This window comes from Microchirus variegatus (genome assembly GCF_963457635.1).
Source record: "Microchirus variegatus genome assembly, chromosome: 8".
Taxonomy (NCBI): domain Eukaryota; kingdom Metazoa; phylum Chordata; class Actinopteri; order Pleuronectiformes; family Soleidae; genus Microchirus; species Microchirus variegatus.
The window spans coordinates 11,524,681-11,550,376 of NC_139809.1; the positions used below are offsets into that span (position 1 = coordinate 11,524,681).

Below are 25,696 nucleotides of genomic sequence, written 5' to 3' on the forward strand. Positions count from 1 at the left end.
TGATAAAAAGCAACGCTATTTGACCTCAACCATGAGCGACGTCTTCTCCATTTAACATCCGTGTGGACAGTAACGTTTGGGGCCCAAGAGAAAGTCAACTAAAAACAAGATCTGAAAGTGAACTTTCGGCAATAGTGCATCATGTTCAGCTTGAACAAAAGTGTCAGGAAAATCGTAAACCAGACTAACATGCAGTATCCATACATCAGCAGGGCTATGTGGGCTGTGTATCATAAACATAGTGCAAACACTTTACATCTAAGCTATGTCCAATGGAAAGAGCAACACGTGTAGAGGTCAATCAGAAAAAAAAAAAACATTCACAGGGAGAGGAATATATGATGTATATGTCTTAAAAGCACTTTTCCATTGCACAACATACTTTTTCTATAAGTGAAAGACAGGAAGTGAATTGTTGAGCCTGTTGAGTAATATGACTTACACAAGTTTCCTTTGTTTGCTAAAACTCTTGTCTTCATAAATAGTCACACCACTGGAATATAGTCATTTCATGAGATTACACTTAAAACAGACACATCATTTACACTATATGACATTAGTGTAGAAAGACAGTGTAGGAAGGGCCAGTTTCTCCTCCTTAAGGTAACGTAGGCCTCATTGTACACCGTGATTGTAATTTATACATTGACATATAATGTATAAAAACTCAAGTGTTGGCGGATTTAGGGAAAGCATGACAATCGGCTGTGACCTACGTCTGTTAGCTCTTGATTGACATCTGACCGCTAATGCACACAATTGGGGTTCAACAACACAAACATCGGCTACGTGACAATCGAACATGTCGTTATCTTTCAGACAAAAACCTCGCTAAGTACACCCTTAGAAATAAGGGTTCCAAAAGGCTCCTTCCACAAGGGCTGAGGTTCTACCTGGAACCATTTGCTTCTTTCCCAAAGAAAGGGATTTTCAAGGGTTTTTGGTAACACTAATTTTGATCCAGAGAACTCTTTAAAACCCCTTTCCTGAAAAAAGGATTTTAAAAGGGTTCTTGGTGGAACCTTTATTAAAAGGTTAAACCTGGAGCCAACAAGGGTTCTCCTGTGAGGACAAGCCGGAGATCCTTATATGGTTCTACTTAGCAGTGCTGTGTGTTACACTCTCATTTGCTCATAATCGAGGAGTAAGACGTGGTTTCACATTGAGGTCTAGTTCTCCACTGAAGTCCTGAGTTCTTCATCGAAACACATATCGGTTTGAAAGCATGTGGGTCGTGATCTGCCTTTTGAAAGCTATGATTATTCAATCCTTTATTAACATAATATCACCATTAGTGGTGATGCTTCGAATGCAAAGTTGTCATGTTAATACCGGCAAAAGCAACACCCAGGTTTATGATGTGTGTGTGTGTGTGTGTGTGTCACAAAACTGCAAACATCAAGGCATTTGTGTCAGACCAACCAGAAAGAAAAGACAAATACATTGGAAACCAGGTGGCAAAGTTGTGATAAACATTAAATGTACAATTTAACAAGATGAAGAAAAAAACAACACATATCTCGGAATAAATAATAATTTAAAAAAACAACAGCACATGTGCATTTATAGAATAGTTTGACATTTTTGGTAAAGGTGCATCCTCTGTTGTGCAAGCTAGGCTAGCCCTTGCTTCCACTGTTTCCACTGGACACGCAAAATATTGAAATAATTCAAAAATCTGACTCTGGGTGACCCAAGTGTGAATTACAAAATGTTGAACTGTTCCTTTAAGTGTCAAGAGCAGTTTAATAAAACACATCTTTCCTCGCTTTCACCCTCCGACTCACAAATTGCCATCGACTCTTTAACTAAAAGTACAACGGGTTGAAATTATTCTTGTTAAATCGACACTCGATGACCAGACAAAGTAAATATTAACAGTATCTTACAATGGAAAGAAAGATTATTGAAATATCTATCGGCTTTCACATAAGCATATGACCACACACCAAGACGGTCAAAATAATCAAACTCAAGAAAAAAAGGAAATAAGTTAACATATCTTAACATGTAGAGATTTACAGTATATACATTCTTTAAGTAACACGTTTTTTGTTCGAGGACTGTCCTCTCAGTTCAGACTGTCTGCTCTCATGCTGCTGCTGTCGCTCGATCATGTCCCGCTAACTGATGTCAGACTGGATCCAGGTAAAGCAGACTACACAAAAATAGACTTTTTTTTTTTTTTTTTCAAATGTAATCCTTAAAGATGATCAGTTTTTGTCTGATCCAGTGGCAAATATTCCAATGGCTTTGGAGCATGGCCGAGGTCCACACTTTGAGAAAAAAAAAAAGTAAAATATATAGCATATGTTGTTCAGAAAAAAAAAGGAAAGAAAGTGTAACTTCACTTTGGGTAGTTTAATGTTCTTATCAAGCTGTAAAGGATACAAAACAAAATCTTACATTATTTTGTGCATTTTTGCTTTTTCTATGGGGGGTTATTTTTTTTTTTCTCTGTATAATTTTAATGATTTTATTCTTTTTTTTTTTGGAGCATTTTCTTTGCAATATATAGACTGTTGAAAGTTTGTAAGAAAAATGAGGATACTTTACAGCTAGTGTACATTTGCTAAGCAGGTAAACAAAATGTAAAAGTGCTCTTATTTTGAAAGACTTATATATATCTGTATATATATTCCCAGTGTTTAGAAAGAAGTAGGAGGCACTTAGGTCCATCTTTGTGGTGACAGACAGTCTTTAATGTCTCCAGGCTCAGGGAGAGAAGGTCTGGTCAGGTTCTTGTAGAAGTGAACGGTGTAGTGGGACAACATGAGACTCGGACTCCAAGGTGGATTCATGAAGGCTTTTTGGGTGAAGACACTGAAGCATGTTGACCATGGACTAGCACACGGTGGCTACTATGACTTATTTGACTTCTTTCTTGTTCCCCTGATGCCACAAGTATGGAAACATGGGGGAAAAAAAACATTAAATAACTGAAAATAGTGCTCTTAATTTCATTTAAATTGAAATTGATCTGATTGCTGTAACTGTGGTCAAAGCCACGATGACAGTCGACAAAAAACATGGTAATATTTTTGTCATAGGGAGGTAAAAAATATGCTATTAACACGTATCATCATAATAATATCAGTGTCCTAATAACGAGATAATATGACAGCAATATGATGTTATTTCCAAATAAATATTCAGGTTTTACATATGTACATATGTATATATGTATATATATATATATACATATGTACATATATAGTATCAAAATTGGCATTTCCCATGCAATAAAGTTGAAATTCACTTCCCTCATGTTTCACACGCACACAACAGTTGTGTAATTACCATGAATCAGGGCTGCATCTATCTGTCTTTAGTTAGTTTCACATCACATCTCATCCAGTAAAACGTTTTTTTTTTTTATTACCTGGATATTACTTTGGAAATAGCATTGTACCTCAATTATATAAAGCAATCCAGGAACGTGCAAGAACACGAGTCCGTTAAAGGGAATGAGAGGCGCGTTATTGCAAGCGACCATAACCAAAAAAAAAAAACACCCACACCCACCAACGTTTCATTAAGTCGTGCCGTTGGTCTTCTGACTTTGAACGTTCTGACGTTGTCGACAGCGAACACAAGAGAAACTGGACACATGCGCTTTGTGCCATGCATGCGATATAGACGGTGAAGAAACAAGCAAACTAAACTAAAATGCACTAACATCGCAACATTTTGAATGTGAAAGGGACGAAGTTGAAGGGTTATTGAGAGAAATAAAGGCTACACTGTGTGACTCATTGGTCCTACGCATCGCTCTCTGCTTATTTTTGTGTTTATTGGTGGGTAAAACAGCACAGAGGCATAATTCCACCATAAAGTGGATAGACGTTACTACAGTTTCATTCGTGGGCTTTAAAAGTCTCATTCCATCCCATTTAAGAGCATCTGCTGAGTCATGTGCAACAGCTAATGGTGAAATTTACTATGCACATTTTTTGGGTTCAATATTGACCCGATTTGAACATTTTTACACCTGGCCAACCCTAATGAGGTGTAGAGACTTGAATCTTGTCAAGCAGTTGTAATGAGACAAGCCCATGACATGGAAAATGACCAGAGTAATGAGAGAAGCCTGGTTAAGATATCGCACAATACACAAGCATCTGGTTTTTAAATGCAAAAAAAAAGAAAAGGAAAATGGTTGACAAACTGAAAAACGTTGATAACACATGAATGAAGGTATATGAAGAGAGCTTGGTAGTTAATGAATTGTGAAATAATCCTTTTTTTTAAAGTTTGTCAACCATTTTTTCCCCAGTATAGGTTCTCTTTCTAACCCTCTTCACTCCCCACAGTTGAAGTCTGGGGTTGTTATGGTACGACTGCCGTGTGCCCCATCGCTGACTCACAATGGAAACAGAAACAACAACGTGTTAAAGTGAGATCAGTATAACCCGAGACACGTCATCAAATCTAGGTGTACTGATCTTGACAGGGTGACATGAGGATGCATAGACGAGGAAATGATGGTACCTCAGCTATTGCAAAGAAAACCAAACCATACCTGACCCCCTACAATCGGGTTCACCCAGTTTCATTCCACTTTGATGCAATCAACGCGTCACTGTCGAGGCCTTTTAATCAGTTCATCTGAAAAACGAGCACGAGACTTGAAAACACAAGCCCAGACCCAATCACGTGGGTGAGGTCCAAGACATTTCTTTTTCATTTCTTTTTTTTTATTGTGATGCAATGCAGTGCAATCCGGGTTCATTCCAAGCCAGCTAAAGGCGCATCCCTCCGCTCTAATAACGTCCGTCCAATCCTCGTACGACAAGCAAGTTGATACAAGGTAGAGTTCATTCCGCATTTCTGATTCGTGTGTTTCATCACAGACTTGTGTTGTGACTCTGCACCAGACTATGGCTCCAGGGCAATCCTTTTCCTTCTGATCCAGCATACTCATTTCTAGTTCAGTAATGATCTTGTCCAAACTAAAATTACCCGATTTGTTTATTTATTTTTGTCCAGTTTATCCCAGTATATCCAGATAGACTGGTGTGGCTTTCATCAAAGTAAACAGCACCTTCTGAATGTCCTTAACGTTGAGGCGCTGTTGTGGCTCTCTCTGCCAGCAGCCCAGCATAATGTCGTAGACTTCCTTGGGACACAGCATGGGGCGCTCCAGTACTCTGCCCTGGGTAATGCACTCGATCACCTGGTGAGACAGAGAGACACATGGTTATTAGGACTAAGCATGATTTTATTTGCATTTAAAGATGAAGAAAAAATGGGCAGAAAATGGTGTGTAATCTGGGGAGAGGATATGGTACTGACACAGTAATATGAAGATATATGAATACCAGTTTGGTGATGAGAAAGGCTTTACATTTGTGAAAGGTTTTCTTTAGTTAATACATTTATTCATACACGTATTATTTTTGTATTCATGTGTCTGCAAGAGTTTTTACGTTTCACACATAGCTGACCGTCATCAGCGTACATAGATACACTCTAAGGGTGCTTTGACACCACTAGTTCGATTATTTGATCCGCACCAGGTAATGCAATTGTTACTATGTAACATATGACTCCAGTGTGGTCCGCTTTCACACCAGCAAACGAACCAAAATTGGCACGATTGACGTTTCATCAATGTGTATATATCTTCCGGTAGAAAAGCGCCACTTTTACAGTTTTTTACTCACTATGGAGCAACACTTTCGCACATTGCTACTTGCTCTGATCTTCGTTTATTACATTCTCTGTATTGGCCATATTTGGCAAAATATCCAATTTGAGAATGAGTCGCGGCTGCGTCTGTAGAACAATCTGCTGATGCGCTGGAGTCGGCGAAGACGTATATCGCGTCATTTCAGGCAGAGGAGACGCGATATTTTCATGAATGTGACGGATTGCTCCAAAGACCTACAAGGTAGGCTATGTCCATGGCATTTACTGCAGAATATGGTTTGGACCCGAGTTCGCGTTCTCACCAGAGGGACCGCACCAGAGTCTGACATTTGGTGCGGAGTCAAGCGGACCGAGACCACCTCTTTTTGGCGGTCTCTGTCCGCTTGATTTGGTGCGGACCCGAGTGCGATTGATGCTTTCACACCAACGAAAAACGAAATGAACTAGAGTTTTTGGTTCAAATGGATCGTTTGGTGCGCGCCAACTGCTGTTTGTGTGAAAGCACCCTAAGAAATAAAAGTGCTAAGTAGAACCATATATGGTTCTTCGGCTTGTCCTTATAAAGTTTCCACCTTGTTACCAAGAACACTTTTAAAAACCTTTATTCAGGAAAGGGGTTTTAAAAGGTTTTCTGGATCAAGATGGTTCTTACTGGAACCATTAGTGTTACCAAGAGCCCTCAGAAGCAAATGGTTCCAGGTAGAACATCAGCCCTTGTAGAAGAACCCTTTTGGAATCCTTATTTCTAAGAGTGTAGACTATACCAGTGTTCCCCAATCCTGGTCCTCGCCAACCCCTGACCTGATGGTTCCTTGCTCTACACACCGATGGTCAGAAGTGATAAAACCCACAAGCAGAAACAAAACTTTGAGGCCTTCCATGCAGCAGAGAGCGAGGGTGGCCAACTTTTCCCTCAACAACTAAAAGACAACTAAAGCTAAACTTTGCACAACCACTCTTTGCAGGCTTGTAAAATAAAAGCTAAATTAAATCTAAATGATTATACCATCCCTAAAAGTCTTGTTCAGTTACACTGTGGGTCTTACTGTGTTATTGACTTCAACACATTCGCCATGAATGAGGTCAAATGTCTGAGACGAAGCAGCACCTGCAGGCGGTAAACCATAGCGACACAGGAGAGGGAGGACAGACTGAAATATTATTGTTTTTCCTGTCATTTGACGAGCAGGTGGTTTAATAAAGCTCTTTACTGGCCTTTTACTTTTCATTGCACTGACAGTAACAGGGATAGTTGTCGTTTACGCAAGTTATTGCTACCTCAGCTGGTTTACTGTCTTACAGATGCCGTTCCTCTGCTCGCCCCATGTGTGTCTGTGTGTGTGCGTGTTTGTGTAGATCATTGGGCTGAGCTGCTGACATTCTTCAGCTTGTGGGTTTGTCATCTGGTGACATGATAAGGCTTTGTTACCATCAGCGTGGGAAGTTCAGTCTGTAAAGTCGATTTATTGGATGTCGAACGCCCGGGAGTTGAATTAGGGTACCTCATGGAACATGCTCCCTCATTAGCATCTCTAAATAAACTAGTCGTAGACAAATTTGAGATATCTTTCTAATTAATGCAGGGACAGACATTTTGACATACAGAAATAAATGAAAAATATGCAAATAATTAAATGAATGCATCAATCCATCATTACATGCTAAATGCTAAGAATTAAGCAATGCATAGAGAGCCTTTTTCATCTCCATTTGTTTTTGTTTAGGTATATAAATATTAATCTATAATATTAATTATCTTCTTTAAACTGCACATGATATAATCCTAAATTAATTCTTATATATAATTTAGGATTATATCATGTGCAGAGTCATGTGCAAAAATTTATTTTTGAGGACAATTCCATTTTTCTATATAGAAAAATGGATTTGTCCTCAAAAATTAATTTAAAGCATACTCAGATACGGTCACACCAAGGTAAGATAACAAGCCACAAAATAGTAATATTCAAAGTCAAAGTGAATCAGTTTCTATTCTCTCTTTTTGTTTCGTTTTTAAATATAAATTAGCCGTCTTTCACCATCCACACCGGATGAGAGCCTGGACCTAATGGCACTACTTCGCCATAAGGTGACCTAATAATAATAATCATGTTTTACCTTTGTCGTATGTTTGTTAATTGTTAAGATAATAGAGTACAACTCACACTGTGAGGCTTGTTGACATAATTAGGAAACCCTGATCTTTTCAAAGCCCTTACCAGATGCTGTTTATGCCTCAAACATTAATATCACGATATGGTTTGCGAGTGTTAAAACTTGAATCTCCAAACAAGCTGCAGGGTTCTCAGTACCAGGAATCCCCATCATCCCATCACACTCGTAAAAAAACACACACACGCATGACTCGCAGCACTAGAGGGGCAGGTGCTTACACATTTCTGGCAACATTAATTTGCAGACGAAACCGTCCTCGCAGCGATACTCAAACTAGTGTTTTTGTTTGAACAGTGATTTCCATTTTTCCACTAACAAAGATATTTTACGTTAGTGCACAATATTTGTACTGTCTAAAACAATCTTGCATGTTACCTGTGTTTTTTTTCCTGAGACTTAATAAGACAAGTCTGTTGCTCTTTGTTGTCATAAAGACTCTATTACATTTTCCTTATGCTCAGCATATTTTCAAGAGCTTCATTCCCAATTTGTTTCCCTCTGTGCAGTCGTTTGAAAATGCTTCACTGGCACTTTCCAACACGAGAATGTCTTCCCTCTGGCTGTTTGACCGGGAATTGAGTTTGAAGGAAAATACTGTTTCAGCGAACATGGCATGCAAAGTGGCCATTTTACATAATAAAACAAAATGCTGCATTCTGCTCAAAATTAAACACTATCATACAGATGATAACAGCCACAGATGCACTGTGATTATTTGAACACTGATTCTGTATTTGAGTGTTAATCTTCCGTGTCTGGATTTGGGAATTAATGTTTCAAAGCGATCGACAGAAAAAGACAAACCTTCTGCCACTAGCTCTGATGTTGATAGGCAGGTGGAGGAAGCAACTGTTTAATATTTTGGCCAACCGTGAGTTACCATATTTAGCAAAGTGAGTGTGGGCCTGACTAAGAGCTTGTCCACCTGCATCCCTGCATCAATTGGAAAGTACTAGCTGTTCATCGCACAGGATATGCCATCCTTCATCGTCTATTTGACTCAAATTGGAACACAATTTACAAAATGGACAAGGCATGGAACTAGCAATTGAGATCATCCATCCATCATCTACCGCTTTATCCTCCACCAGAGGGTTGCGGGGGGTGCTGTGCCTATCTCAGCTGACATTGGGCGATGGGGGGGGGTACACCCTGGACAGTTTGCCAGACAACCCTTCACTCACACTCTCACACCTAAGGTCAATTTAGAGTGACCAATTCACCTAATCCCCATATTGCATGTTTTTGGACTGTGGGAGGAAGCCAGAGAACCCGGAGAAACCCCATGCACACACGGGGAGAACATGCAAACTCCTTGCAGAAAGACCCTTGTTCCGAAGTTGATCCAAACGGGGCTCAAACCCAGGAACCCGGGTCTTCTTGCTGCAAAGGCAAGAGCGATAACCACTACACCAACCGTGGGCCCCAATTGAGATCATACACTCTCAAATTATAAATCCATTGAGAAGTATAGAGTCATTCTTGGACTTAAATACAAACCAGTGGATTGTCCAGTGAGGGTCATTCAATAGAATATAAGTTCACGTCACTAACACTGTGCCATGTTTTATCACAAAAAGCACCTTAAGGTTAAGAAGTTCTCAACAGTGTCAACATCCACTACAGGAACACACCATAATTATCATATCATTGGTGTGTCATTGGTATCGTATTGGTCTAACATTGGCTCTAATTATGTGAGAAGTATGACGATTAGTAATAAGTGATATAATAGTAATATATAAGTAATGGCAACATTGTTTTGGGGAGCTATCACCAAGATGCTAGGGCCTTCAATTCATTAATTCATTCAGCTGCTCAGTGATGCAGCACAACTAAGCAGTTACATGATAGCATCTATTCTGCTACTTATGCACTCACGCATTTTTATTTCATGTTTTCTGTATTTGGGTTTTATCCATCCACCCATTTTCTACTGCTCGTATAAGGGCCATAGCAGGGCCACATATAGAGACAAAGAACCGTTCAACTCCTACGATCAATTTAGAGTTCTTGCTGCAAAGGCAAGAGTGTTACCCACTAAATCCAACTGTGTGGCCCTATTTGGGAAATTCTCTCTCAAGACAAATTCCGCTCACACATAGAAAAGTTCATAAACCGCAGCCTCCCAATGCCCTTTGAGTTCTCCAACAAACATTTGCCTTTGTACCTCATTATTGGCAAGCTGGAACCATGGCTGTTTGCCGTAGGTGAAGATCTCCCACAGGATGACTCCAAAGCTCCACACGTCACTCTCTGTGGTAAACTTCCTGTACATGATGCTCTCTGGGGGCATCCAGCGGATAGGCAGCATAGTGTGACCTCCCACCTGAACACAAACACAGAGGAGAAATGTGATGGCACCTCAAGTCAAGTCACTTTATTTGTAACTTGTTTTGCAGTTTCCAGACAGTGGCATCACTTTGGTAAACACCTCACAGACGGCACAGACAGGACAGATATGACAAAGGGAGAACAAGTCAGATAGAAGCCTAATAATGATGAGCTGTGTTACTTCTTTTGCAATAAACACTGCTTATTGCATTCTTATTATCAATCATTTATGGTCGTCTAATTTTAAGTTATGTCACTCCCTTACTAGCTGATTGATTTTTAAAAAAGCAATTTGCGCACACAGATCAATACATTTCAGATCCATGGTCTTTTGGTCTGTGTGAACATTTATCTGATGTCTAAGAACCCTGGAGGTGCGGGATCATTTATTGTCATGTGCATATAGAACTTGACTGCGCTCCGTCTGAACTGCAGACAGGTCCAAGAGTTGTGGTTGACTGCAGGCAAACCAGTCTGCACAGGCAGGAGACGTGAAAGATAAATGATGCTCTGAAAGGCTGCTGTCTGTGCACTGGAAGTGTTTGTCCCACCTGCCAACTGGTAAACGAGAAAAGAAAAAAAAATGGCTGCAAAAACATGAAAAGAAAAGTTTTTAATCAGCAAAAAAGGTGAAATGGAAATGTTTAATTAGTTTTACAGTTTTGAGGGAATAATTTGCACTAAATTAAAAAATGTTTTTCCCACAACTACATTCTCACAAGGCTCAGCAGACCATGAGGTCTTGCATGTGACTGCAAAATATGTAAACGCGACTGCCTTCACACCACCCATTGCTCGGGCTCTCATAATAAAGCAAAGACAACGTGAAGCCTGCTGGAATGCTGACGCAATCATTAAAAGAGTTCACAGATGCGTCTTCGTAGGCTGAGACTGACATTAACTGCCAAATACAAATTATTTTTCCACTGTGCAATTTACAGTAAAGAGAGAGTCTGAGCTGCTGTTGTTGCCACCATCCTTGGAGACAAGGTTTTTCCACGGAGGCAAGAAAAAGGCCAGATTTTCCCCCTTTTCTCCCATGTGAGAAACATCTTTAAAAACAGCTACAGTCTAAATCATTTGGGGAAGGTATACACAGATCTATAAAACTCAAAGTTCAACTTCTGAACCTCAAATGACTCAGGCCACCCTAAACCAGGTGCAGAAGCATAAAAGTTAATAATGAATATGTATATGCATAGATCATAGGAATTCAATTAAAAGGTCCAGATAGAGAAGACTAAGTCTGAGCATTGTTATAATTGAGTTCAATGCATATTTAAATGTTTGTATCAGCATCTGTGCATAGTCAAGAACATTATTTCATTTGACACACAATGAAACAAGTAGTCGTGTGTTTTTTACCCTGTAATAATCGGTGCTGTAAATGTCTCTGGACATGCCAAAGTCTCCTATCTTCACCAGAAGGCCATTCCCGACCAGGCAGTTCCTCGTCGCCAAATCGCGATGCACAAAGTGCTGAGATGCTAAGTAAATCATCCCAGTCGTGATCTGACTGGCTATGTGAAGCATTTGGGACAGACCCAGCTCCCCATTGGTCTGTAGAGGTTGTCCGTCTACCAAGATCAGGGCGTCTGGCCCATGGGCTCTACGGAAAAGGAAAGATAGAATCGGTTAGACACATCAAAGAAAAGTAGACTTAGGAGTAACGCAGCATCCACCAACAACAGTGCACACAACATCGCCATCTCTTTAGCAATAATATCAACTCTTGCTACGAGGTTAATTAGCTCTCTGTCGTAGTGTAGTTACAAACATTTGAGCTCGACCGAGCACCACAACAACTTTTGGAGGCCATCGCATACAATTTTTGGCACGTGCATCCTCGCACTGGGCGCACTACAAAGAATACAGAGCAGATTTCAAAGAACGCAAAGGGATGGATAGCGAGAGAGAGATAGAGAAAGGAGGATGAACAGAGTAAGTTGATGACCTGTCTACTTAAAGGAGGAAAACCCTTTACAGACACCATGTGTGTGCTTCAGAGAGGGCCGTGGATGTGTGTGTTTTCGGCTTCACTGACTTTTAAGTCTGTAATGCAGGAGGTTCTGTAAAACAGCTCAACGTGGGTCTGTGTGTGTGTGTGTGTGTGTGTGTGTGTGTGTGTGTGTGTGTGTGTGTGTGTGTGTGTGTGTGCGCGCGCGCATGCATGTGTGCGTGCGTGTGTTTTATTGAAGGGCAATGGGTGCCAGCTAAATTAGCAGTGTGTCCTGGATGAATTGATGCCAGCACTTTAATGGAAACACAATTACTGAGCTGAAATTAGAATCTGAGGCACACAGAGACACACCCCCACATAAACATGCACGCACACACACATTCTCATGTTTCTATCCGTTTTAAGACTTGCATTCACGTGCAGAGGCCTTATCGCTAACACGAACCATGACCAGTTCATGCCTTAACCTTAACCTATAACCACAACCTCAAATGTTTGCCATAATCTCAACCAGTTCCTCAGTTCTAAATAAAGTTTCAGCCATTTTAGGACCAGGTTCATGGTTTCCCAATGGTCTCCGTTGCGACTACCTGTCCTGACAATGTTAGTGTTTATGCCAGAAAAGGCCAAAAATACAAGAACACATCTACACAGATTTCAGTAGCTATGACCAGTTGATGCCTAACCTTAATCAACCACATTGCCACTTCTCTTAATTTTGACCAAACCCTCAGAAAGTGTGCTACTTTCTCAAAGAGCTCTACTGGTTAAGTGTTTACCTGAAAATGTAGAGCTAACAATGTCAAGTAAAAGCACACATGCATGCACTGCCTAAATAGCAATAATGTTGTATTCTGCAAGGCAAAGCATTTCAGGAGCAAATAACATCTAATCACAGCAGACATAATGCTGCTCATTAGCCCACTAACTGCACTTTACAATGCAGGCATTTCGCCAGAGCTCCCCTAGCCAACTCATACCTGCCAACAACAGACCACTGCAAGTGGACAACTTTATGTACAGATGTAGATTCACGCAAAATGCATTGACAAGAGAGTGAGAGGTGGACCACGTGGAGGTCCATTCACACAACTGACAGCTTATACTTTATGCTTTTGTTGGTCTTTGTCCTTGCACTTCCATTTAGAAGGTTGCTGGATCAAAAAAAAACACATGATAGAAAAAATGTGTTCAACGTGACATTTTGCATCTTTCCCAGATTACTGAAACGTATTTGGCCACACCTGTTATGTATTGAATTCAGGTGATTCAATCAGGCTTTGGGCTCGGCCCCTTATCTCCAATAAAGGAAAACATTAACGCTTCAGCATACCAAGACATTTTGAACAATGCTGTGCGGCAAACAGTTTGAGGAAGGTCCTTTTTCGATCATCTCCTAACATGATCGTGCCCCAGTGCACAAAAGAGAAACACTACGTAGACCTGGTTTGATGAGTGTGGTGTAGAAGAACTTGACTGGGCCGCACTGAGCCCTGACCTCAACTCCCATCCAGCGCCTTTGGGATGAACTGGAACAGAGATTGAGAGCCAGGGCCTTCTCGCCCAACATCAATGCCTGACCTCATAAATGCTTCTACAGAATAAATGGGAGCACATTCCCAGCGAAACACTCCGTTATCTTGAGGAAAGTCCTCCAAGATGTACTGCCCTGTTTGTCCATATAGTGCATGTGCTCTGTCACCAGAAACAGCTAACTCTTTACAAGAGAATTTTGCCTGTTTAAAAAAAGGATGAAATGACAGTTTTCCAAAATGCATAATCCAAACAGTTGTACAGAATGAGAACAAATGCAATGTTTTCATCCCCAGAACAGACGCACGCTTTCCAGAAAAGGCTGCAGTTTCCACAACACTATTCAGTGTGTGAGATGAGAGTAGTAGCAAAGCAGAGATCTTGGTTTTCCTCTGTGTCTGAACCACAGATCCAATATCAGCGTGTAAAACCGAACACAGCATCGCAGGGGTGGTACAACGTCTTGCTGGTTTTCTGTTTGTCACACAGCAGCTCAAACAAAGGCCTTTTTTTAAAGGAAAATAAGGTTGAAGTTAAGTGAACATCAGGCATGCAATTACAATATACTTTATAACTTGTGTATTTCATCTTCTCAACAATCCTTGATGTGAAAAATGTACAAGCGATGTCATCTTTTACGGCGTCTGCTGAGCTTACCTGAGAAACTTATTGAGATCTCCATGCTTCATGTACTCAAAGACCATGATGAGGGGATCTCCGTCCACACACACGCCATAAAACTTTACTATGTGCTCATGTTGGAGGTTTGTCAGCAACTCAGCCTCACGCTGGAAATCCTTCCTGGCTGCGAGAGTGGGGTCCTTCAGAGTCTAGCGAGAGGAGGGAGAGGGGGAAGAGGCAGACAAAACACACACACAGGGGTTACACTTTGGTAGCCATGGTGATGTCCTTCATGTATCTGTGTTGCAATTGTACCCCAGTAGTAGCCATGGAAACACCTCTTTCTCCTGCACCTGCCCTATTTTCCTATTATGCATGAAGTTTACCAATACACTGCATACGATACAGTGGATGTTTCAGATGTTATGTTTTCATGATTGTTGAAGCACATGATAAAAGACACATTTCTGGGTGTATTCACTTATATTGTCTTAAATGGACTGTCAAGAACCAAATTCAAGTAAGAACAATTGAGGCTTAGGGTGATTTCCAATTCCTTGCTTAACCCTCAATCTCCAAAATGTGCGCTCCCTCTAGTGCAAGTGCTGTCCCGAGTCTCCGAAAAATTAAGTTGAGGGGCAAGTTTAAGGGCTGTATCGCTCTCAATATTGACATTTTCCGAGACCACCCTTGGGAGCAAGGGCTACCCAGAATGCATTGCGTGTTTTGCCATAACAAAGATGGCGCCGAAAGCAGCAAAACGAGTACGCTACAAATTAAGTATTTTCTTTGTCAATAGAAATATAAAAATGATGAAAACCATTGTATTATCTTAGTTTAGGCCCATATCATAGATTACTGACGTCATTGCTGCGTAACATTTATTTTTATTTAGGATCTTTTGTCAATAGCCGGCCGGTGCGGACAAGCGATCGTTTGCTATCATTTACTTTTCAATAAGCCGTGGTGTGTGGTAACTGTCAGCTGAATATGTCTGTGGTTGTGGTATTTGTATGAGTATCATCTTATAACTAACTGACAACCTAATAACTTGACTGACAAATGGATCGTAATAAATAATCCTGACGTAAATGTGTTCTTCTTCTTTTTTTGTAGTTGACAGACTGGACGCAGCTTTCGCGTTATTCTGCCCCCTACAGTCTGAAGACGTATCTGCATTTAAGGGGTGTCCCATTTCTAAGTGACAAAATAACCCTCAACACTTGGTTTTGAGGGCCAGTTAAGATTAAGGGTTGAGCTTGAGGGTTAAGATAGGAATTGGAATGGGCCCTTGTAGAATGATCCCCACCCTTTTATTTGGATGTTATTCAAAAGTGCAGAATAAGTTGTTCCTTCATTAATACGTTGTTAATGTTATCTGTTGTGCACAGGAGTGACACAGCAGACACCCTGGTATTCAGAGCTACATTGGCACAACAGCTTGTCTTTGACTGATAGGTTGAGGGCTACTTACGCACTATCTATATTCACACTGCGGACCTATTTATACTCATCATCCAGTGTGTCTTGTGTGGATGGGGCACCTGTTCAGTCGCGAATAATCATCTTCATGTGAAGATGCATTCGAGCTGGATTTAAATCCCATCTGGTGCTGATTTAAGGCCCTTTTTGGAAAGACATAAATGCATTCCCTTTTCTGGGACACAATTTGTGGTTTTCAAAAAGGACACTATGGCGCACAGAGCTGAAGGATCGCTTTAAAAGAAAACCCGCTCTGCGCCATAACCACCGCCGCACACATGCATTATGTATGTATATGAAAGTGTTTGCACTGTAATTGCAGTATGTAGTATATAATTGTCCAATTTTAAGTATGAAATTGCAGATACAGGATGCTGATTTGCAGCAGCAGAGAGAAAATTCAGCTTTAAATAATACAGATGTATGCACACATACAGTGAAAACAAAAAGTTGTGTTTTCATTTTTCCCCCTCTATTCATTATTCTTCATTTGTGTTCCCTTCATCATTATCACTCCCGTGCTTTCTTTCAACATTAAACAAAAGGGTCTTTGGATGAACGGAGAAGAGCTCTGCAAAAACAGCAAGATCATTCATGATGGAAAATTTGATCAATCTGTCACACAAAAGCACAACACATCTTCTTCAGTGAATGACAACAATGGGTTGAAACACTGATACTTGTTAATTGCTGCGATGGCAGTGCTGCTGCCATGGTTACCTTCTCGTTTATCTCTCACCTCTCTTCTCTTCCCCTCCCAGATCACCTCTGGTTATGTTGATGCTGCTCACACCATGAGCTTTTGTCTCATTTTTATTGTCACCTGTATTAGGAGCAGTATGGTAATGTTGTACTTAAGTACACAATTCGTGCATCTGTACTTTTCTTCGTTATTTATTTTTCGAGCAACTTCTACTCTTTTACTCCACTACATTTCCCCTAACTATATTTGTTACTCGTTTCTAGCAAATAAAATGAGAAGAAGAGTTGCTCAAGGACACATATAGACTAGCAAAGCCAGGAATTGAAGCCATAACCTTCCAGCTGAAAGACTACTTGCCATACCTTAAGTAACTTAAAGGTGCATTATGTAATAAATCTAAAGCAACTGGCCGTAAAATCCTCCTAATATGTCACAGAGACTCAGGAATAATGTTCATATAACAAACTGAACTCACCAACAACAACAGTACAGTCAAAATATTTGCATTAAAAAAAATATTCTGCAGACTGCAAATCATGTTTATGTTTTGAAATCATATTTTGGCATGTGGCGCCACCTACCGCCGTCTACCAATCATTGCAGCTAGTAGAGTCTCAGCTGCCGAGCAATCACGGGTTGCCAGTTACGTCAGAAAACGAAACCTAAAAGACCTCGGTATTTTGAATTTGAATGTAGTAACCGTTTTTGGCCACATTCTTACATATGGCATAAGTATATTATTAGGAAATTACAGTTAGTGTATTGTATTATTGTGTAAAGCCTTTTTACTTAACTAGTATTATAAAAAAAGGCGATTTCAAAGCCTTTTTCTGGTAAGATACGTATAATTTTACTAGCGATTTACGGTACTTTATGCAAGACTGATTAGGACCATTTTCCTGTCATTATTAGTTCAGATTGGAGCATCAGATTGTCCTCACAGTAAAGGGGCTACGAGTCAACTAGTCATTGATTATTGAAAAGATAAATCAACTCATCCGATAACCCTAGAAATGTGTTGAAGAATAACCGAGTTTTCCAGCATCCATGCCCTGTTTGCTCATCAGAAGAAGACAACAGTTGTGTTTTTACGTTCTCTCGTGTTATTTCTTTTGCAGTAGATAACACACATAAACAAAAGCGTCCTCCTGAGCGGACAATCATGACAACAAATCATTGGAAAAGAGGCCCGTGGAACTATTTCTGGTTCTACACCGTAGATAACAAAGTACCAGACGAATCTGCAGACTCAGCTGTTACCTTAGCTGCTAGCTCTATTGGAGCCTGTTGTCACTCTCAGCAGAGATCTGTAAAAGCAAGCATCACTAACTCCATATACAAAAAAACAAAAAAACACAGCGCTCTTCAGCTTCCACAGTGTGAAAAAGATGTGCCAAGACGTAACCGACAATTAAATTTGTTCGCCAGCTTCTGTTGACAGTGTCAACTTATCGCTGCACTTCTAATACAGGATGTAAACTTTGGCAGAACCTTGTCGGAATATTAATTTCACCCAAATAAGCAACCGATATCTTGTCTTACAACTTGAAACCTCAAAACAATGCCCTAATTTTTTACCAAAAATCTCATATCGCTTTCTCTCTCTCACTCACACACACACACAAGGCCTAGTTCCGTGCCCTTCATTATGTGACTCAGTAGAAGTTTACCGTCTAAACGTGAAAACATCCTTCATGACAACTGCTTGTGACAGATTCAGTGTGTGTGTCTGCGTGAGTGAGAGCGATAAACAGGGCGACAGATCCTGCGGGATTAAAAAAAGGCTGCAGCTGTAATCCCAGTATATCCTCACCAACACCTGCCTGCTGCGGGTCAATGTCAGCCATGTTTCCACTAATAACTGCTGCTGTACTAACAAGGGACCATGTCTTCAGCAAGAATCATGTCACTAATCATGTGTTGATCTGATCCTGTATGAGCCATGTGTAAACTTTTCTGTGCGTTCAGACATCATTATAATTGACTGAGGGGGAATATTAAGTGTTTTCCTTAAAGGTAACATTCAGCTAGTGAACCTTGGGTCCTGCCATCCATGCGGTACCGTGACATGTACCTCATTCTTAACGCTGTCGCAGGGCTAATGGACGTGACCTCTTTCAGCAGGATAGTGCTCACCACCACACTGTACCCATGGATGTACAATATGAACTGGATAGAGCTCCGCCCCGTCTGCCTTGAAGACAATTTTTACATGGTGGCCACTGTGGGTACTGCAACAGAAAACCCCCATGGAGCCCAAAAGCATTTTTCCCATTGACCGCAATAGTAAAAGAGACGCCTGTAAAAGTGTCCACAGGACACCTCGAGACATGGACACGGGCTTTTATAGATCTTTATATGGTAGTGACACTACTCTATGGGCCCCATAACCCGGAAATAAACTCGGAAGTCAAAAACTTTTTTGGCATATGCGCTGGGTGAGCAGCTTCATAGGAATGAACGGAAAGCAAGGGGCGGTGCTCTATCCAGTTCCTATAATACATCCATGATTGTACCTGGAACATAATATGTTCTAGGTTATTATTAGAGTTGTTCCGATTCCGATACCAGTATTGGAAATGCCGGCATTGGTATCGGTGAGTCCTGGAGTCCAGGCACCGATCCGATACCACGCAACTTGGTTAGCTCAGTTAGTTCTGACACAGTTCTTCTTTGTCGCTCTTAAAACAGTTGCACTGTGCTGCCACTGGCAGCTGCTGTTTTGGAGGCACGAAGAAGAATTGATCAGCTGACGTTAGCTAAGGAGCTAACGTTATCGCATCATGTCGGCGGTTTGGGAGAATTTTACACTGGATGTAAGTAAGACTGCGACATATTACGGGATTAGATTTTTGTTTTGTGCGCCATGATTTTTTGTTTGGGGATTCTGACCATGGGCGGGCCTTAAGAAGCTGCCTGCTGATTGGCTACTGAGTTTTGGAATGGCAGCTCAATGGAGCCTGGATGTAGTGACGGGCTTGGACTCTGGAACTCGTTTTCCACGTCAGACTGTTAGTTATTATACAGTTGACAAAGCTAATATCTCAAAGATGATCTGACAAACGTTATATACTTACAATTATTTTGTCGGATGTAGACCAAAAGTGTATTTTCAAACAAATAACAAAAAAAACCTAATATTTTTGAATGATTGATTTGCAATATGTGTATTTTGCAGTTCAATTTTGTTTGTTCAATTCATAAAGTGCTTTGTGAAAATTCTTGTTTGATAAAACTGACACAAGTCTAATTCCATAGGAACACAGCACCCTGATCACAATCCACATGTGGACATCTGTCCTGACCTGCTGTGTTGACATGAACATGGACAGACACACTTGTCTTACACACGACAGATGACCTGAGGTAATCTGTTTCCTCCCACAGTTTCTCTTACCTTTATCGCGACCAGCATCTTGTCCTTGGTGGGACTCAGGTTGTAACATTCTGCCAGGAAGACCTTTCCGAAGGCTCCTTCCCCCAGCTCCCTTTTCAAAATAATGTCCCGCCGTTTAATATGTTGAACATCTGCAAGAGATAGAAAGAGACTGGTTTAACGTCCATTACAATACCCTTTTTTTTTTTTTTTTTGAAATGCCACCATACTACCACATAAAAGCTTTCCAATTATCACTTTACAGTGTTCACACTCTCTCACACTGCTGTGTTTGATTCCCACTTCATTTAAAAGTACAATGTGTAGAATTCAGCGGGGGCTTATCGACAATCCAATAGTTGGATTATGTTTTCATTTCATTTCATTTTATGATCACCCGAATAGTAGGTGTTTTGTTTTCATTGTCTGCTGTCATGGAGCTGCTAGATTGAGTTCTAGTTAAATACGATCCATTGTGTCACTGTGTCACAAAGAACCATCAGAGAGGAGATTGCTGAAGATAAAAAAAAAACACCATAAAACACAAGAGGACACTGTAAGAAAGTGTTTCAGGCTCGTGTGAGCTGAGTTTCCTATGAAGGAGGAGATACAGTCTTAGCTCAGCTGTGTAACCAGTGTCCAGGACCAAACCTGTATGTTGGTCAAAATATTTGGCTGTAATTCGGAAATGAATGACTTTGGTAAAATTAAGGCTCATAAGGTTTAGGTTTTAAAAAGATCCTAAACTAAAAAGGATATTTGAAAAGATCAAAAACCTTTAATCTCTCGATCATCATCAAGTTTCTTATCATTAATCAAGTAATCCTTTGGTTCATAAAATGTAGAAAAATGTTGATCAGTGTTTGTCAAACCTGGAAATTATGAAGGCCTTGTTTGAAAATACTCACATTTAAGAAGCTGAAAAATCACACAAACTTTGTTTGATTAGGAAAAAACACTCAACCTGATCAATGGATTATCAAAACAGTCGTCGATTAATTTAGACATTGATTAAAAACTGGCCAACACAGATGTGAGGGTCTAAGGATAAAAGGGTCTAAGGATAGAGGGTATGACTGACTGTACAGACTGTAAAGCCCTTTGAGGCAAATTGAGTTTGTGATGTTGGACTATAAAACATTGACTTGACTTCTAAGGTTAGTGTGCATAGGTAGATAGGTAGATTTTTCAAAAGATGTTTACGACTTCCAAAGACAATCAGGCCAAAATCTATTATGCACCAAAAAAGAGGATTTTTCCCCCATGATCGGGATGAAAATGCAGACTGACCACTCTCGTCAGTAGCACAGTAGTTCAGCAAACTGCTGGTTGGATTTGCTTGTTGAAAAGCCACTGTATTTGATCGTGTTATGCTCTTTCTCGCCGATGCCCTTCACTGTTTTATTGGGATGGCCTTCACTAAAGAGTGACCACTGAATGAAGTGAGTGGATAATTTTTTATTTAATTTTTTAATCTCTTCTCCAAGAACCACACTCCATGAAGCAAACTTGGCCCCGCACTGGCAACAGGCAAGCTCCACACATCCGTTCCTGAAAACTCCCATCATTCATCACCAGTAGGCGACATGCTGCAGCGTGTCATGTGTAGCTGCGGCTGAGAATGAAAAGGTTGTGCACAGTAGCAGAGCAGAGGAAAAGCTCTGACTGACTGTCAGCTCCACCCATGCACACAGTCGCTTGTGCAATGTTTCACACGCCGTCTCTGAAAGATGCTGCTGCAGCATACGCTTCATATCTGACAGGTGTTGTCTGTCTTCGAGGGACGCAGTAAGGCTTGTAATGTTTTTTTTTTTTATTATTACTATTATTTTTATTTTATTCGTGGAATTTAATCTTAGGCTTCAGACTAATCTGATGACCGATTTCTTTGTTCTGCTCGTGCAGAGCTGCCATTGCTGCTGAGACAAAGTTGCAGTGACTGACTGTGACAGCACCGTTTGGATAATGATGTTAGGGACTGGCCTTCTGTTATTGATGAAGGTTCCTTTTGAATGGTGAATATAATTGTATTCAAATTTGGTGTCAAACTGTTGTGCTGATAGCCAGAAAATACAGGGGGGAAACGTCTGAAATATCTAAATATAGTGTAGTTGTATACACACTCTTCATCAAATAAAAGCTCTAAACCACAGCGTCAAACGTATTTTGTTGCTAGGACACAAGGTTTGCCAAAAATTAGACACGATTAACGTTTTTTTAAAGTAATCCGTCTTGGAGTTTACATAATTTTTCCCATTTAATGAATGTTTAATAAACACATTAAATATTCTAATTGCTCATGTGTGACTTAGTTGAAAAAAAGATCACATTGTATGGCACATTTTCATGTTGAATATGGCACATACATGTTGTGTTGCCAATCAAGTCAAAGGACTGAGGAGAATTTTGGAACCTCATAACAATAAATACATATAAATGCAAAGATAAGAATAATTAGTAAAGCAGCAAGGGGACCTAAACCAAGGTGAAGTAAACATCAGAAATGCTTTACCACAAGCTACAACTAGGAACTACGCTAACTATAGAAATGCAGATCGTCTTACTAGATGGAATTCCTTGGGAATCCACATTATTGGAACCCTTCTGCATCGTCAGCAGGGATCTCAGGGTCTCAGGTGTTTCGCCCCTTAACCTGAACACCTCGCCTGAGTGGGGCAGCGAAGACTGACTAGCCTTCACCTGCAGAAGGGTTCCAACTGTGGGCTCTCTTTAGCCACAGCCATCTTGAGCTGGATTCGGCTGCTGCGGCTATGTCCCTGGTGGCTATCTTCAGCTGTTTGGGTTGCAGCCCCACCCTCTGCAGGAAGTAGCCCACTGATTTTGCGGGGAACCCGCGGCAGCCGACTTCAAAGGGATAGCTGATTGCATGCCACCCCTTTAGCACGGCTTCGTCGATTAAGTCCTGGTATTTAGCTTTCTTCAGTTGGTGGGATATGGCCAGCCTTTCTTCCCATGGTACCGTGAGCTCAGCAACTATGATTGTTTTCTTGCTCCTAGATAGCAAGACCATATCTGGTCGAAGGGAGGTCACTGTCACGTCCTGTGGGAAGACGAGTTTCCTCTTCAGGTCCACACTCAACTCCCAGTCTGAGGCTCCTTCCAGGGTGAAGGGTCGGATTGTGGCCATGGAGCTGGTCTTGACTCCTTGGGTCTTGACTCCCAACAATAACATGTGCCTTAAAATGACCAAATGTCTTAAAAGCCTTTTTGACAGATGCAAACTCTAGTAGTCCAGAGATACCCAGTCTAATTCAAAGCACTGTTAATATTTCATTAAGAGGTAAGGACTGATCTCTGGATGACATTTCTGCTTCACCCTCATAGGATAATATCACTCAAACTGTATTAATTAGTCTGAGTCTCAAGATAAACAACAAACCGTATTCACTGAAGGTCCCAACAGGACAACAGCAGCGTGTTTTATGAGTCTGGGGCCTTAAGTGAAAATTCATTTTGTGCATTTGTCTCAGTCAGTACCGGGACTCTCACACCACTTATGTTGGCAGTGAATGAGTAATGTTTTTCAAATTACATAATGCAATTACAATTAGTAAAAAAAACAACTTGGGCTCATTATTTGTCACTTGTGTCTCCTTTAAAGACAACTCACGCACAATACAGGATGTAGATGTATTCATCACCTGATTTTACAGTGAATAAATCAATCAGCCAGCATTAGCTAACAGTCCAAGTGAGGAGTAACTACTGTTTTACAGCGGTTACTAGATCATTTCATCCTTGTTGCATTTAGATAATGTTGCACTGGATGCAACAGCATGTACATCCATCCATCCATTTTGGGGATTGCTGTGCCAATCTCAGGTGGGGTACACCCTGGACAGATCACCAGTCCATCACAGGGCCACACATAGACAAACAACTGTTCGCTCTCACACCTACGGTCAATTTAGAGTGTCCAATTTACCTAATCTCCATATTGCATGTTTTACGATTGCATGCACACACGGGGAGAACATGCAAAGTCCATGCAGAGAGGCCCTTGTTCCAGCTCGAACCCCTGGGTCTTCTTGCTGCAAAGGCAAGAGTGCTAACCACTACACCAAACGTGTGGCCCAGCGTGTACATTTAATCTACAAATATATTTGTCCTTCAATATCACCCCTGTGACAGCTGTCAGAACTCTGCATGAACAGTTAGCTGATAAACAACCCATTAAATGTTATTTCACAATATGTCCTATTGCTGGCTCTAAGAGTCTGTTTCTGTGATCGGTTCCTTAAACTACATATAAATAGACATAGAGTGTCGAGAAAAGTGGGATAAAGCTGCGAGGTCTGAGAAATGTTACTTGCTGTAGCCACACAGAACGCTTCGAACATTCATTACACCACATAATGTGCAGCACTGAACAGGATCAATAGCACCAGGACTTTTTTTTATTCAAGCAAACTACACAGTCCGGCGTTCGTAGATTCTAAATCTTTGAGCACACATGTACTTAGACCTATGGATTTTGTGCTGTGACCTGTAACATTTATCAGTCAAAGTCTATTCATCTTCAGCCTGTACTACGTGCACTGTGTTCATGGTTAGCTGTCTTCAACACACACACACACATCAAACATACACAAAATGTAGCTGAATGACTCGACCGTTCTGCCACTAGGTTGCAATTAGTGTGACTGTAATGAGCTCTGGGACGCACATCATCCAGCAGCATACATATAGTTGCTATAAAGGCTCTGGGGAATAAAAGGGCAACAGCACACACTACTAGGAAAGGACATTTCAATCATTTTAACAACACTTGACTTAAAGTGGTCCATTTGCTGCATTACAAGCATATAATTACAATGGAATCATTTGAATTACGTTGCAATAAATTATATACCATTATACAAAAACGTGAATTTGCTGTCTGTGAAATTGTTTAGTTAAAGTCTGTATTGAGTAGCTCTATATTCTGACAGCTATTGGTCTTCTAGATTATTTGCTTGGTGACATGGGTCGCTCAGTCCCAGAGATCTGACTGAAAAACTTATTTTAGATAGGGAGCAAGTGCTTACACAAAATCCACCATGTTCTACTGCCATGTTTGTACAGTAGCCCAGAATGGACAAATCAAACACTGGCTTGAGGGAAAGTCTTTATGCTACCTAAATGACAAGACTGTTTCTCACTTTGGTTGGAAGCATGAGGTAAAGGTATTCAGTTGTTTGTTTTATGCAACTCTACCCCTAGATGCAACTAGGACACTACACAACCTACACAACCTTCTTTGAAACAGGGGAAGCTCATTTCAGGCCCAGTTATTTATACATAAATTCTTACACAAATTCCGCAAACGAACAACCACACTCTTAATAAGGGTTCCAAAAGGGTCCTTCTACAAGGGCTGGGAGAGGGTTCTTCGTGCAGATCATAACTTGCGATATCCACATTAGATCACTCGCATAATACACACTCACAATTTTTGGTGATGTAGTTCAGGATCTTGCCAAACTAACCTGCCATGCGGTAACACCTGGCAGTTTCCTCACAGCATGAAGGTCCCCAGCTCTAATTGTTTACTTGTTCTCCCGTGTGTTTGTTTTCCTTTGGGTACTACACTCTGAGAAATAAGGGTTCCAAAACGGTCCTTCTACAAGGGCTGGGGTTCTACCTGGAACCATTTGCTTCTGGAAAAACCCTTTCCTGAAGAAAGTGTTCTTGGTAACACTAATGGTTACAGTAAGAACCATTTTGATCCAGAGAACCCTTTAAAATGGTTATTGGTGGTTCAGGTGCCAAAAAGGTTTCTCCTACGAGGACAAGCCGAATAACCTTATTTGGTTCTATTAAGCACTTTTATTTCTAAGAGTGTAGAGCAGAATGAAAA

At 40.7% G+C, this 25,696-nt stretch overlaps 1 protein-coding gene across 1 annotated transcript in view; it reads right to left on the reverse strand.

Moving 5' to 3' along the window:
* Nucleotides 1–4,990: 4,990 nt before the first annotated feature.
* Nucleotides 4,991–25,696, reverse strand: part of LOC310930721 (NT-3 growth factor receptor-like) — a gene marked incomplete at both ends in the record, with an annotated part of 111,047 nt that continues 90,341 nt past the window's right edge. Inside the window, 5 exons of the mRNA XM_083893763.1 lie at nt 4,991–5,176; nt 9,998–10,156; nt 11,527–11,770; nt 14,312–14,484; nt 19,858–19,988. Of these exons, the coding sequence (XP_083749889.1) occupies nt 4,991–5,176; nt 9,998–10,156; nt 11,527–11,770; nt 14,312–14,484; nt 19,858–19,988 (893 nt within the window). The remainder of the gene's footprint in view (nt 5,177–9,997; nt 10,157–11,526; nt 11,771–14,311; nt 14,485–19,857; nt 19,989–25,696) is intronic.